At 54.2% G+C, this 14,025-nt stretch overlaps 1 protein-coding gene and 1 non-coding gene across 4 annotated transcripts in view; one reads left to right on the forward strand and one right to left on the reverse strand.

The window, feature by feature from the left end:
• Positions 1-4,414: 4,414 nt before the first annotated feature.
• TRNAG-UCC (transfer RNA glycine (anticodon UCC)) lies at positions 4,415-4,486 on the reverse strand. The gene has a single exon. It is a non-coding gene; the product is annotated as a tRNA-Gly (tRNA).
• A 271-nt stretch (positions 4,487-4,757) lies between these two features.
• Positions 4,758-14,025, forward strand: part of DPP9 (dipeptidyl peptidase 9) — a 40,872-nt gene continuing 31,604 nt past the window's right edge. For 2 of the 3 annotated variants that reach the window (XM_060094468.1, XM_060094469.1), the window contains exons 1-4: positions 4,758-4,918; positions 5,909-5,961; positions 8,559-8,646; positions 12,527-12,780. In XM_060094468.1, coding sequence (XP_059950451.1) covers positions 8,591-8,646; positions 12,527-12,780 — 310 coding nt within the window. In that variant the 5' untranslated portion in view covers positions 4,758-4,918; positions 5,909-5,961; positions 8,559-8,590. Of the gene's footprint in view, positions 4,919-5,891; positions 5,962-8,558; positions 8,647-12,526; positions 12,781-14,025 lie in introns of those variants that run through there. The other variant, XM_060094471.1, reaches the window with a different exon arrangement.

The following is a 14,025-nucleotide window of genomic DNA, read 5'->3' on the forward strand; positions in this document are numbered from 1 at the left end:
GCCTTGTGGGCTTCGGGGAGGACTTGGGCTTTTACCTCGAAGGAGGTGGGAGCCCTGGAGGGCTGTGGGCAGAGGAGGGGAGGGAACCTGAGTCCGGTGCTCACAGGTGCAGTGGCTGTTGTGGGAAACAGCAAGCTGTGGGCAGGAAACAACAGGTGACTGCACTTGTCCAGGTGGGCCATGATAGGGAGGACCAGGGAGATGGCCATCAAAGAGGGAAGAAGTGATCAGATTCTGGGTATATTTTGAAAGCAGCGCCAATTGGATTTGCTAAGGGATTGGGTGGGGGTGGAAGAGCAGGTTCTGGCTGAGTGCCTGGAAGGAAGGAGCTGTCCTCCACTGGGGCAGGAGATGGAGGGAGAAGCAGTTTCGTAGTTCGTCTGGGCTACTGTTACAAACCATCATAGGCTGGGTGGCTTATACACAGGAGACATTTATTTCTCACAATTCTGAATTGCTGGAAGTCCAAGATCAAGGTGATAGCAGATTCAGTGTCTGGTGAGGGTATTCTTCCTGGTTCACACACGATGTCTTCTTGCTGTGTCCTCATTGGAGGAAGGGGTGAGGGAGCTCCCTGGGGTCTCTTTTATAAGGGCACTAATCCCATTCATGAGAACTCCACCCTCATGAGCAAATCACCTCCCAAAGGCCCCACCTCCTCAGACATCACATAGGGGGTTAGGTTTAACATATGAACTTTAGGGGGTCACAAACATTAAGTCCTTAGCAAGCAGGTTGGGGAAGATAGGAGCTCAGTTAGGGCCATGGTAAGTGTGAGTCCCCCATGAGCCCTCCAAGTGCAGACATCCAGGGGCAGTCGGATCCCTAGTCTGGAGCTCAGGGGAGGCCTCGATGTCATCGGGGTATAGAAGGGGTTAACGTCCTAGAAGCGGAGGAGGAGAAGGCTGCCACAGGGGAGGGGAAAGACCTGAGGACCCAGCCCTGGGCCAACGAGGGAGAGAGAAGGAAATCAATGGGGCCATTGAGGAGAGGAGGGTCCCTGAGTATTTCCCAGGAGGAGGGGGCGGTTGGATCAGATGCTGAACTTAACATGAAGTCACCAATACATTTCCCCTCTTTAATGGCTGAATAATATTTCCATCGTGTGATGGACCACATTTTGGGTATCCATTCATCCATTGATGGAACCTTGGGTTGTTTCCACGTTTTGGCTATTGTGAATCATGCTGCTATGAACATGTGTGTACAGGTTTTTACATGGATGTGTTTTCACTTCTCTTGGGTAGATACCTAGGAGTGGGATTGCTGGCTCAGATGATAATTGTTTAACCTTTTGAGGAACTGCCAGACCATTTCCCACAGAAGCTGCCCCATTTTTCACTCCCACCAGCAAAGTCCAAGGGGTCCAGTTTCTCCACATCCTCAGCAACACTTATTATTGTTTTTCTTTTTCCTCTATGTACATATGTATGTATGTATGTATTTCTGGCCAGGGAATTGAACCCGCGCCCTCGCAGTGAAAGCTCAGAGTCCTAACCAGTGGACCGCCACAGAATTCCCTGTTATTGTTTTTCTTGATTACAGCCCTCTTAGTAGGGGTGAATTGGTAAGTCTGGTCAACATTAGGTTCCAGATATCCCTCAGGAAAAAAAAAAAAAAAGAAGAAGGAATTCCCTGGCAGTCCAGTGGTTAGGACTCTGCAGTTCCACTGCAGGGGACTGGGTTTGATCCCTGGTCAGGGAACTAAGACCCTGCATGCCCCGCGGTGCAGCCAAAAAAAAAAAAAAAAAATCTGTCAGATCAGTCCACTCATCACCAGCTCCGGGTCAGCGTGACTTCTGCCTTACCCACTCCACTTTCCCCAGTTCACATAGTACGTGTCAGTAAATACTTGTTGAATGAATGAATGCATGAATGAATGAATGAATGAATAGATGGAATACTATGCAGCCGTCAAAAAGGATGTCACAGAAGAATGTTTAATGACGGGGGGAAGGTGTGGTCGCTAGAATAATGCCCCCCACAATGTTCACATCCTACTCCCCAGAACCTGTGAAGATGCTCCCTTCCATAGCACAAGGGACTTTGCAGGTGGGATTAAGTTAAAGATCTTGAGATGGGGAGATTATTTTGCATTATCTGGGTGGGTCTGATGTAACAAAGGGGTCTTTGTAAGAAGGAGACAAGAGAGTCAAAATCAAAGAAGGAAATGTGACAACAGAACCAGAAGTTGGAGTGATGTGGGACCATGAACCCAGAAGTGTGGGCAGCCTGTAGAAGCTGGAAAAGGCAAGGAATGGATTCTCCTGGATTCTCAAGGAACAGCACCTCCAGAAGGAATGCAGCCCTGTGGACACCTTGATTTTAGCCCCTTTTGACCTCTTTTTGGACTTCTGAATTCCAGAACTGTCAGATGATAAATTTGTGTTGATTTCAGCCAGTGTTTATGGTAATTTGTTGCAGCAGCAGTAGAAAACTAAAACAGAAGATCTTCAAGATATATTACTGTGTCACAGTGCCCTGCTGAGCCATATTGGGATCTGAGGCAAAAGGAAAACTGTATGCTTCTTGGTATGTTTTATGTGATTTTTAGTAGTTAATTCCTCCCCCCAAAAGCATATGTTGAGAATATTATTGATATGTTTGCTTCCATTAAACACAGAAAAGTAAAATTATAAAAAAAAGAAAAGTAAAATTATAAGTTCTTAATGTTGTGAATTCTAATATACCTATTTTTAAGTTTCAATATTTTCAACGATGTCCTGGGGGAAAATAACCATTAAAAATGCGTAAAAACAGACATATGGGACTTCCCTTGTGGCCCAGTCGTTAAGACCCCCCACCCTCCAGCCTTCCCTGGTGATGCAATGGTTAAGAATCCGCCTGCCAATAGAGGCAACACGGGTTCGATACCTGGTTAGGGAACTAAGATGCTGCCTTCTGTGGGGCGGGGCCTGTCCTGTGTCTGTATGTCTGTCCTTCCGCAGTGATTCCTGCTCTGTGGTCAGACACCTCCCCGCAAAAAGATCCTACTTTCTTTAAATAGTCGTGGACTTTTAAGGTTTCCTTTGAAATATTTACCATTGTTATTTCACATCTAACTATAGAAAAGCTTCACTGTTGTATCAGAACTTCTCCAGAAAAGTGTCACAGACATTTTCTCCTTTGGGGAATTACGCCTAAATCATGGTCTCTATTAAAAGGCAGATCTTAGTTGCTGCAGGGCAACTAAGCCCAGTGCAACGCAACTAAGACCGGATGCAGCCAAGTAAATAAATTAACCAAACCAAACAAAACAAAAAAACAGATGTAGAGGGGCCCACGTTTTTTCTCCGGCCTCAGACTCCAATATGGCTTGGTAAGACACTGTCAGAACCTGTCTTGCTTTAAGATTTTGATATTTTGTTCACCATGGGGTTGCTTTTTGCCATTATTTTGATATTTTAGAATAATGCATTAAAATATTATTTATCTTGATTATTGAGTTTTTTAGAGCCACCTTAATTTTTGCACTTGAGGTCATTGCCTCACTCTCCTTCTAATCCTGGCCCTGTAAGGGGAAAAAACAAACAAAACAGATTTTACAGCAATCTGATCCTAACTCCTTACCATTACCTCCCTTCCTTCTACTATCTCTCTTTAAAAAAAAAAGAAAAAAGATTGGTCCAAAATGAGTTAACTGTGGGTTATAAGATGAGAAGTCATTTAAATTATCTTCTTTCCATGTCCGGCTTGTTTTGGTTTTTTTGTTTTCCCTTCGCAATTTGCTGCACCTGGCGTCCTTCAGCGGTCTTACAGAAAGTTCTTGTAGAAAGTGGTTTGGACTGAAGCAACAACGTCGACATTTGTAGACAGGCAAGAGTTTAAAATCTATCTGTGAGACGAACTAATGAAACATTGTTGGGCTTCGGGGTGGGTTTGAGAGCAGTTTCTCTCTTGGATTGTTTTAATAGTGTGTGCGTGTTGCGAAGGAGGTTATTGGACTTTTTTTATTCTGTATTTTCCTCCTTCCAGCTTCCATTGCATCAAGCAGAGTGATGGATATTCAGGAAGAGCGGAAATCACCGTGAAGGAAGGAAACAAATAATGTTCATTGCAAGAGATACAATGTAACAATCTCCGTAACATTTTTTATGATAAGCTTAAGAAGGGCGACCCTAACATGTTTCCCTAGTGCTGCGGTATCACGTTCTCCTCACAAGAGAAAGGTCCCCGGTTCGATCCCCAGTGGAAACATTTCTACATCTTTACTGTAGAATTTTAAAATTTGCTTCAAAGTAATTTCAGTAGAAATTCAGCGTCGGTGCCTTTTTCTTTTTTCTTATTTCTCTGGTCTTTTTTAGATATTATGGAATTTAAAAAGTTATTGCAAAGTAACACAAACTGTAGGTCGATGTTTGACGAGAAAGTTTTAAGTGGACGGTAGAACTAAGAAAAAGCCATAAAACGTATCTGCGTTGGCCGGGAATCGAACCCGGGTCAACTGCTTGGAAGGCAGCTATGCTAACCACTATACCACCAACGCCCAGACGAACACGTTTTTTTTCTAAGAGCCTTTAGTAGAAGTATTATCGGTTAGGCCGGGCGATACCAAGTTACCGGGGGTGTCTCTCCCAACGTCCCTGCTCGCACAGGAAGACGCCACGTTTGGGACGTTTCACCCCACTTGCCGCGGCGGCCGTGCTGGCGCGTTCCTCCACCCCTCCACCCCCAGCGCCCCGGACTCCTTGGTGCCGGCCGGGAGGTGGCCAATCCCAGGCCGCCGCCTGGGCCGCTCGACTTCCGGGTCAAAGGGCCCTGAGCTGCCGGGTATCCCGTGTCCGCTGCCGCTGCTGTCCCCTGCACCCGCCACTTCCTGGGCCGCAGTCCCGGGCATGGAGCCGCGAGCTTGAGGCGCTGCTGGCCCCGGGACGCCCTGCCCAGCCCGGCCCTCGCCCCGCACCGGCCCCGAGCCCCGGTAAGCAGTGCCCGCGCGCCCCGTCCGGCCTCGGCCGCGACCCTGAACCCGCCATTGACCGGCCCCACCTCAGTCCCGACTTTGGATCCTCCACTGACCGGCCTCCCCGGTGTCCTCCGTCCCGGCCTCCGCGCACCCCGGCCCCGCCATTGCCTAGACTCGCGGTTCCTCCAGTCCCCGCCTCCGTTTCCCCTCCGCCCCGGCCTCTCCTCACTCCTTCCCCGCCCGTCCCCTCCGCCGGCAGGGCCACCTCTCAGCCTGTCCAACGCCCGGCCTGTCCCGACCTCCTCTCCCATCCCGTTGCTGCCCAGACCACCTGGCTCTGACCCCTTCCGGGGGTGGCCTCACCCAGTAACGCTTTCCCTTCCCTGTCGGCTCTGGAGGTCCCCACCTTCTCCCCCTCCCCATCCAAACCCACGTTATCTATATGAGACCAGAGACCACTTCCGTCACCTGCTCCCACCCCTTCACCCCTCCCCAGCGCTCGGCTTCCCCGCCACCCACATCCCCGCAGGTCCAGCCCCTTCCCTCAGCTTCGCTCCCAGGCCAGTCCAGCCACCCACCTTCTTCGCACAGAGGCTCCGACCAGCCTTGACACTTCCCCATCCATGCGGCAGCTGAGCCTTCAGAAGTGGCCCGTTCCCTTTGAGCCCATCCCTGTCCCCCCTCCCCGCCACCGCGAGGAAGTCACTTGCCTCAGCGGCAAGAACAAACCTTTCCAGGAGCTGGGACTAGAGCCCAGGAGGGGTGCCCTGTGGCCACCAATCCCTGTCGTCTCTTGCTGGATCCTGGGCGAATTGGGCCCCGTGGCAGGACTTGCCTCCCTGTTGTGGTTCAGACAGCGCTTCAGGGCTGTGAGGCATCCTTAGAAACTACTGGGTACAGAAAATCGGGCCCGACCATCAGGAACTCCCCCAGTGGCAGGAAAATGAGTAGTTAGCCGGTCCCTCCATTAAATCATCGCGTTAATAAGACATTTGCTCTGTCAAGGTCTGTGTCCCACGTCCGCAGCTGGAATGGAGGCTCTCTGGACCCTTTAGAAGGTCAGTGGTGCTGGGCTGGGGTGGCCGGGAAGGCTGGGTGTGTGCTGCTGGGATTCATTTGCCTGCTCCTGGATACAGAATTTGGCAGGAAGTGGTTTTCTGCAGCCCTGGGGTCACTGGTCTTGGGGACAGTTAGCCAGGCCCCAGGCCAGGGGCTGCAGCTTCGTGTGCTCTTTCTGGAGACTTCTTTCTATCCAGCATCGTATGCTAGATGTCCACGGACAGAAGCCCTGGAAGGACTGGGGGAGAAAAAGGAGGGAGCACTGATTCCAGCTGGATTTGGTGGATGTGTGGCTGCATCTCCCCCTCCCCCACCACACACACACCTTATACGGCGCCTGGCGCTCAGTCTGTGAATGGTGTGGATTCTGGCTCTGAAAGGAACTTGAGTCCAGTTTTCCCCTTGGTGTAATTTTAAGTAACTTGGTTAGATGACAATATTAGCTGGCCCGTAGTTTCTGCTGTGTCAGCCACTTTACCCGTGCAATCTCACTTAATCCTCACAGTAGTCCTAGGTGTAGGCACTGCAGTCCCACTTTTTTTTTAAAATAAATTTATTTATTTATTTGTTTATTTTTGGCTGAGTTGGCTGTTTGTTGCTGCACGCGAGCTTTCTCTAGTTGTGGCGAGCAGGGGCTGCTTCTCGTTGCAGTGGCTTCTCCTGTTGTGGAGCACGGGCTCTAGGCACGCGAGCTCAGCAGTTGTGGCTCACGGGCTCCAGAGCGCAGGCTCAGTAGTTGTGGCGCACGGGCTCAGTTGCTCTGTGGCATGTGGGATCTTCCCGGACCAGGACTCGAACCCGTGTCCCCTGCGTTGACAGGCGGATTCTTAACCATTGCGCCACCAGGGAAGCCCTGCAGTCGCATTTTGTGGGTGGGGAAATTGAAGCACAGAGAGGTTAGGCGGCTTCTCCAAAGTCACATAACCTAGTAGTGGCAGAGTCACGATTTGAACCCAAACCTCTCTGACACCAGAGCCCACAGTTCTCACTACTGGACTGAGGTGAAATCAGTGCTTCTTTATGGTGACATTTTGCTTCACTTCTTCCATCAGATCTCTGTCCTGGGACCAGGCGCTGCTTTCTTTTCCTTTAACCATCAGGGCACCTGTTCCGTCAAGAAGGGGGTGGGGTGCCCACCAAACCAGGGGTCCCTTTGACTTTGTTCAGTGTTCAAGTGAGGACAAGGACTCGTTCATTCAACCTGAGACGTTTGCTGTATTGAGTGCTTCCTTTTTGCCGGGGCCACAGCAGGAACAGGACAGATGGGGGCCTGCCTCCATGGAGCTGACATCCTGGTGCAGGGTGCTCACCCACCCAGAGAGGGCTTCTCAGCCTCAGCACTAGCTGAGATTATTCTGGGGCCAGATTATTCTTTCTGGCGGGGGAAGGGCATCCTGCTAATTGTGGGGGACTTAGCAGCATCCCTGGTCTCCACCAACCAGATGCCAGCAGCATGCCTCCCAGGCGTGACAACCAAAAACGTGTCCTGGGAATACCAGCCATCGTCAAGACCCCCTGGCTTAGGGGATTCACTGACCACCCCCACCAAGAGACTCTGCGCTCCATGACCATCTGACCCTCAGAGGTCCTAGGATGCTGCACACATTTAAACACACAAACCAAGAGGGAGGGACAGGAGGCGACTCACAGACGCTGGGGGCCACCCTGATTTATACCATCTGAACCATTGGGGATTTATTTTGGTGTCTAGTGTGAGCCTAAGGATCTAACTCCATTTCTTTCCCCCAAACAATGAATACAGAGTTTCTCCCCCTGGGCACTGTGGACATTGGGACCAGGTCATTCTATCATTCTCTGGGGTGGGCCATCATGGCCACGGTAGGGTGATGAGTGGCATCCCTGGCCCCACCCACTGGATGCCGTGGCACCACTCCCCCAGTCAGTAGTAACAGCCAAAAATGTCTACAGACATCACCAAGGGTCCCCTGGGCAGGGGGGCGGGGAGAGGGGGAAAATCACCCCCATTGAGAACTACCATTTTAGAATGAGTGCTTGCAGGAAGGCCCAGGTGTTGAGATGGGGATAACAAGGCAACAACTTTGGACTTGGTGCCAGGAAAGACCCCTGAAGAGGTGATACTGGGACCCAAAGGATAAGAGGGAGCACATCATACAAAAAGCAGGGCAACGGTGTTCTAGGCAGAGGGAACGGTAAGTGCAAAGGTCCTGAGGTAGGACTGAGTCAGCGTGTTTAGGGGAGATTAAGGCCAGCGTGTCTGGAGATCATGGTCAAGGAGGTGGAGTCAGGAAGGCCATCAGGGAGCAACCACAGTGGGGAATTTGGGTTTACTTGATTTCCAGCAAGTGCTGTGGGTGGCGGCCCCTGAATCATTTGAAACTCTCATCTTCTCAGGGACTTTCATCTTGGGAGAACCTCCCGGTTTCTGGCAAATGCCCGGACAGGTGTTTGAATTTCGAATTTCAGGACAGGGCCTGCACCATCTGCCTCATGAGGAGGCCCTTGGCATTGGGTGTTCCCCACAGACAGGAGGGTGGCCTCGAGGAATGGGAGCGGGGAGGGGGGCCCACAACCCCACACTGCCAGAGTTGCAGCCCCTTGGTCTGCCCCCTCGCAGGCTCACCCACCCTGAGGTCAGCCGAGTGGTTAATGCGGAAGGTTAAGAAGGTGCGGCTGGACAACACAAACACAGGACATTGGAGAAGGTAAGGGGCGTGCCTTGCGAGCCTGGTCGGTGGGGACGCGGTAGAGGTTCCCGAGTTTCCAGCAGAGTCTTAGGTCTGGGAAGGCACCTTGGCCACCCCGACGTTTCTGCATTTCCCCAGGGTGCACGTCTGGCTGTTCTGCGTGGGTGGCAGCGTGGGCTAGGGAGGGGTTGTTCAGCCTTGGCATTTTTTGGTTTTGTTTTTGTTTTTTGCGGTACGTGGGCCTCTCACTGTTGTGGCCTCTCCCGTTGCGGAGCACAGGCTCCGGACGCACAGTCTCAGCGGCCATGGCTCACGGGCCAGCCGCTCCACAGCATGTGGGATCTTCCCAGACCGGGGCACGAACCTGTGTCCCCTGCATCGGCAGGCGGACTCTCAACCACTGCACCACCAGGGAAGCCCCAGCCTTGGCATTTTTGACACTGGGGCTGGGTCATTCAGTGCCCGCACTGGCATTGTAGGGTGTGGAGCATCACCCACCCATCACGACAACCACAGATGTCCCCAGACATCACCCTGTGTCCCCTGTGGACGGGATCAGCCCCAGATGAGAACCGCTGGCCAGATGGTCAGGATGTGGGTTTGGGGTCCAACAGACTTGGGCTCCTGCCCCTCCTCGTGGGTGACTTTGGGCCACGTGACCTCTGAGCCTACTTTCCAGTCCAAATGAGGACGAGCCCAGAACTCACTAACCAGGGTTGCAGTGAGGATTCAATGTTATCATCCACACAAGGCCCGGGCGCTTGTAAGTTCCACGTGTGGGGCCCGGCACGGGATGAAGGGACCACAGGAATTCGGCAACCTAGCCGACCTCTCTCACTATCAGTTTTCTGATCCTCAGGCTCATTTGCTTTTAGGGAGCACAGGATCGGGGAGGCAGGAAGGGAACGCAAGATGGTTCTGGAAGACAGGGCTGACGATAAGCACAGTCACTCGTTTCCCGGATGTGGGCTCTGAAAACGGGTGGTGTGCGTGCCTTCGGGTGTCGGTTAGTGATGAGACCCCGAATCTCGTCTCTCATGTGCGCTAAGTACCACGTGGGCACGGGCTGGGCTGCACACTGACTTAAAGAAGCTGAAGGCCCGGGCAGTGCCAGGGCATGGCCTTCACGGGGCAGAGGATGGCCTGCTGCTTCCAGGGAACCCGCACCCGCAGGCATGCACGAGTTCCCTGAGGGCCACTCTGAGGCATTTCCGGAGTGTGGCGGGCCCCGCCCCTCCCCTCCCCTTGTGCCTTATGAGAATCTGCTTCCCTCATCATTGGCCCCGCCTGGGTCTCCACCAGGTGCCCCTGTGAGCGGGTGGTCCCAGCCCGTGAAGCACTGGCTCAGACAGATCACAGAATGCCATCGGGCCTCGACTGTGACCGCACCAGCGGGCCCCGAGCTGTGCACTGTCGGCATCGTGGGCTGCGAGGCGTCCTACTGATTGGCAGAAGGAGAGCGTAGGTGGACCTGGCCTAAGTGGCTTAGAATCCATTTTCATTTCCCCAGCTGTGTAAACTCTTGAGTCAAGAAGCCGAGCCCCAGCTGGCACTGAATGAGACGGGGCCGGCACAGGCTTGCTTCCTATGGGCTGCATTGCATTCACCTGTTCCCACTCCGAGGCTCCCTCTGCATCTGGGGAGGAGAGGGGCGAGTGGAGGGCCAGGGTGTAGCAGCAAGCCTTAGCCTGGGAGCTCAGGCTGCCTGGCCACATCTAGAAGATTCCTAGAACTTTCTCCCGATGTTTCATCTCATTTCTCATCTCCTGGATCGTGTTTTTGCTTCCTGGGCTCTCTGCGTGGATCGGAGGCAGGATCATTTTTATCGTTCTTTGCTGTGGAAAGAAGCCATGAGATTCCGGCAGTGCTTCCGCCAGCGTCTCCGCTTCTGGGGTTCCCCGTGGGAGCCCTGGAGGCCACAGTCTGTTCTTGTGCCGTGAGCGGGGCTTGAATTGTGGCAGCCGAGTCGGTGGGGGGGCTTAGCGGGTTAGAGGACGTCCACTGCCTTGGTTTTCTGGGCTTGGTGCCAGCAGCGCTTGGGGCCGTGTGGGCTCCGCAGCGCTCAGCCGGTCCTGGCCCGGCCCTTGCCCAGCACTGCCCGTGGCCCCTGCCGCCCTCGAGGTGAACCGCAGCTCTGTGGCAGGCCGGGATGGGCCACGCGTGCCCCTCGGCAAGGCTTCCGTCCTTCCAGGGTTTGCTTTATTTGACCCGAGGGCCCCAAAGCCTCTGATGGCCTGAGGTCCGTGTCTTCAAAGCCGCCGTGGGAGGAGCTGAAGTGTCTGGGGGACAGGACACGCCAGCTTGTTGCCCCGCCACCGCTCTTCCCCAGCCCGGCTGGGTCAGGGAGGACTGAGCGGGGGCCGCGGTTGGAAAGGGCACTCTGATAATCAGCCCGCAGTGGGTGCTCAGGAGCCATGGGAACTGCCTCGTGTCTCTTTCTCCCCTTGCCTCTCAGAGCGGGCAGGGGTCCTTTGTCCTGTGGTGGTCACTTCGGGGTCTCGTATTGGCAAGGGGCAAAGCCTTCTGGGAGTCTTAAGGCTCCCACTGGAAGGGGGAGCACCAGCTCTGTCCATGACTTCTCTAAAGCCGTGCCTTCCTACAAGGGAACACAGACTTGTGCCCGCAAAGCCGCTAATCCCAGAGGATGAGGAATCCCAGCGTCTGGCGAGGCCTTCAGCCAGTCGGTGCCCTCGCAGGAAATTGGGCCTGGCCCGCTCACATTGGCTGGCCTCGCTAGACGACCCTGGCTCTTCCAGAACCGGGTCACCGTGGCCATGTTTAGATTTCCCTAAAACAAATATTTGTCTGGCCAGCCCTGTTCAGTCAAGAAGTGTACTGAGCCGCAGGGGTGGGGGTAGGGGGGAGCCGTTGCACGGCAGCTGCTGCCCCTGGAGGGGGAGGAGAGAGTGGGATGGCCTCTGGGGGAGGGTTGCACATCCATCCTCTCACGTGGAGCTCCCCCGATGTCCAGTGAATATCTGCCTGGGCCTCTGAGCACCTCTGGTGAGGCACGAGAGGTTCCCCCGCTGGCCAGCAAGCTGACAGCACCGGTGAGGAGGTTTGCAGACCCACTGCTTATGCTCAGTTCTTGGTGCGGGAGCGAGCGTGTCTCCCAGTGGGCTGTAGGGGAGACCGTGATTCTGTGGCTCTCCGAGGAATGCCTCCTGTGTGCCGGGGCCGTGTGAGGTGCTGGGACGCTGCTGTGAACGGGACAGACGCAGGGAGACAGGAAGGGGACCCGTGAACAGCCACTGTGACGAATTCTCGGAGGGCAGGGCAACCAGGTGGCAGGTGAAAGGTGAACGGAGAGACAGGTTTTGGTACAGAAGTTCATCTGAGGACCCGACAGATACTTAAGCTGAGATCTGATTAGAAGTTAGTCCAGTAGAAAGAGGGAAAAAAGTGTTCCAGGCAGAAAGGATAGTACATGCAAAGGCCCTGGGGCAGGAAGCAGTCTGGCCTGTTTGGGCAACTGAGAGAAGGCCAGTTTGCCTGAGGCCTAGTAATGAAGGGGGGTGAGGTGTGAGGGCCTGGCAGAGGTCAGAGGGCAGAAACCATCGAAGGCCGTGGTGAGCGCTGGTTTTTAACCCTGGAGGGTGTGGAAAACCAAGGAAGGGCTTTAAGTCAGGGGATCAGATTTGCAGTGCATGTGCAGTCAAGCTGAGAGACGGTTGCGGTCATTCAGCTGAGAGGTGATGGTGGCCTGGATCTCAGGATTCGTGGATGGAGAGAAGAGGAACGATTTGAGAAATACTTAGGGGGGCGGGGAAGGTTGCACGGGGCTGGGGCCCTGCCAGGGGAGTCGGAGAGTCTAATGGGAGGCAGCTTGTAAGTGGAACCTAGGTACTGCCCCTCCCACCTTCTCATTGTCTTCCCACCTGTCCCTCCCTCCTCTTAGCTTCTCGCTGAATTCCGAGGGGGCGGAGAGGATGGCCACCGGGGCGCCGACATCCGACCGGGGCGACACAGTCGAGATGGAGGACCCAGCCTCCCGCTTCCAGGTGCAGAAGCACTCGTGGGACGGGCTCCGGAGCATCATCCACGGTAGCCGCAAGAACTCGGGCCTCATTGTCAACAAAGCTCCGCACGACTTCCAGTTTGTGCAGAAGACGGACGAGTCGGGCCCTCACTCCCACCGCCTCTACTACCTGGGTAAGCCCCCGGGCTCCCCTCGGATCCCCGAGGCTGCCCTCGAGCCGGGCAGCATTTCTGGGACAGCTGTTACTAAGTCCTCTAGTCTCCAGATGTTGGCCACTCCAATTAGTTAGAAGGTCCCAATAGAGGGCCTGGCCCTGGGCAAACTGTCCCATGAATGACGTAGTGCTGCCCATGTTATGATGCCACCCGTGGATGACATCTGTTTACAGTGAAAGTCTGGGGCAAGGGTCCCCCACGGGGCTCAGATGTGTATGTGACCAGAGCAGAGGGCGGTCCTGCCCCATCTGTGTTACAGCAGCACCATGGTTCAGGCCTGGCCTGTGGGTCTGAGGCCCTGAGATTGTTTCCAGCCCTCGTCAGCGGGGCCCGCCCCCTGAGTCACTTCCCCGCCACCTGGGCTGGGCTGGGCCTGGCTAGTGAATAACTTGACTTCCCCGCAGTGGGAGTTGGAAAGTAACTCCAGTAGATGCTTGCCGGCTAGCAACGCATTAAGAAGGAACCTGAGGCTCAAGGAAAGGCACCACGGTGGCATAACCGTGTGCATCGTGGGCTGACAGTTGGGGTTTGCTCTCCCTGCCCGAGATCCCTGGCAGCTAAGCACGTTAACGGCTAATCATGTCTGCCTCCTGGTATGTGCCTTGAGAGCAGCACTTTCTACGTCATTGGCAATTATTTATGTGTTTGTGTTCCCTGCCGGCCTTTGGGGCACAGATGAGGCCTTGTGTACACCTGTGGCCTCAGCAGCTGGGCCAGGGCCTGGCTCCTGGTAGGGGGACAGCAAATATCTGTTGAGCAAATGAATTTTGCCTAAAGGTCTTCCAGGCAGAAAGGAACAGTGCCAAGCATGTCCCTTTGTAAGTAGCCTGACACATTATTGTTGGTCCAGGGCAGGTTTTTAACCTCAGCGCTGGACATTTGAGGCCAGCGCTTTCCCTGTGTATCCTCAGCCTGCCTCCAGTCAGCCCTCAGTCAGTACTGGAAGCGAGTGACGGAGTGAATGAATGAGGGAAGGTCATGCCTTGCCTGAGGCTGACCCCACGCCGAGGACCGTGAGAGCGACTGAGGTGGACGCCAGATGGCTCTCCCTTTCCCACAGTCCATGCCGTCTCTCCTCCTAGAGGCCCATGTGGAAACCAGATGGCGGTTTGGCAAGCAGAGGCAGAGAGGGGAATGGTCTAGAAGGGTCGGCAAGCGACGGCTGTTTGTTTTTAGAAATCTAGTTTGGCCGGTGCACAGTCA

Source organism: Mesoplodon densirostris, chromosome 3, assembly GCF_025265405.1.
Source record: "Mesoplodon densirostris isolate mMesDen1 chromosome 3, mMesDen1 primary haplotype, whole genome shotgun sequence".
Taxonomy (NCBI): Eukaryota; Metazoa; Chordata; class Mammalia; order Artiodactyla; family Ziphiidae; genus Mesoplodon; species Mesoplodon densirostris.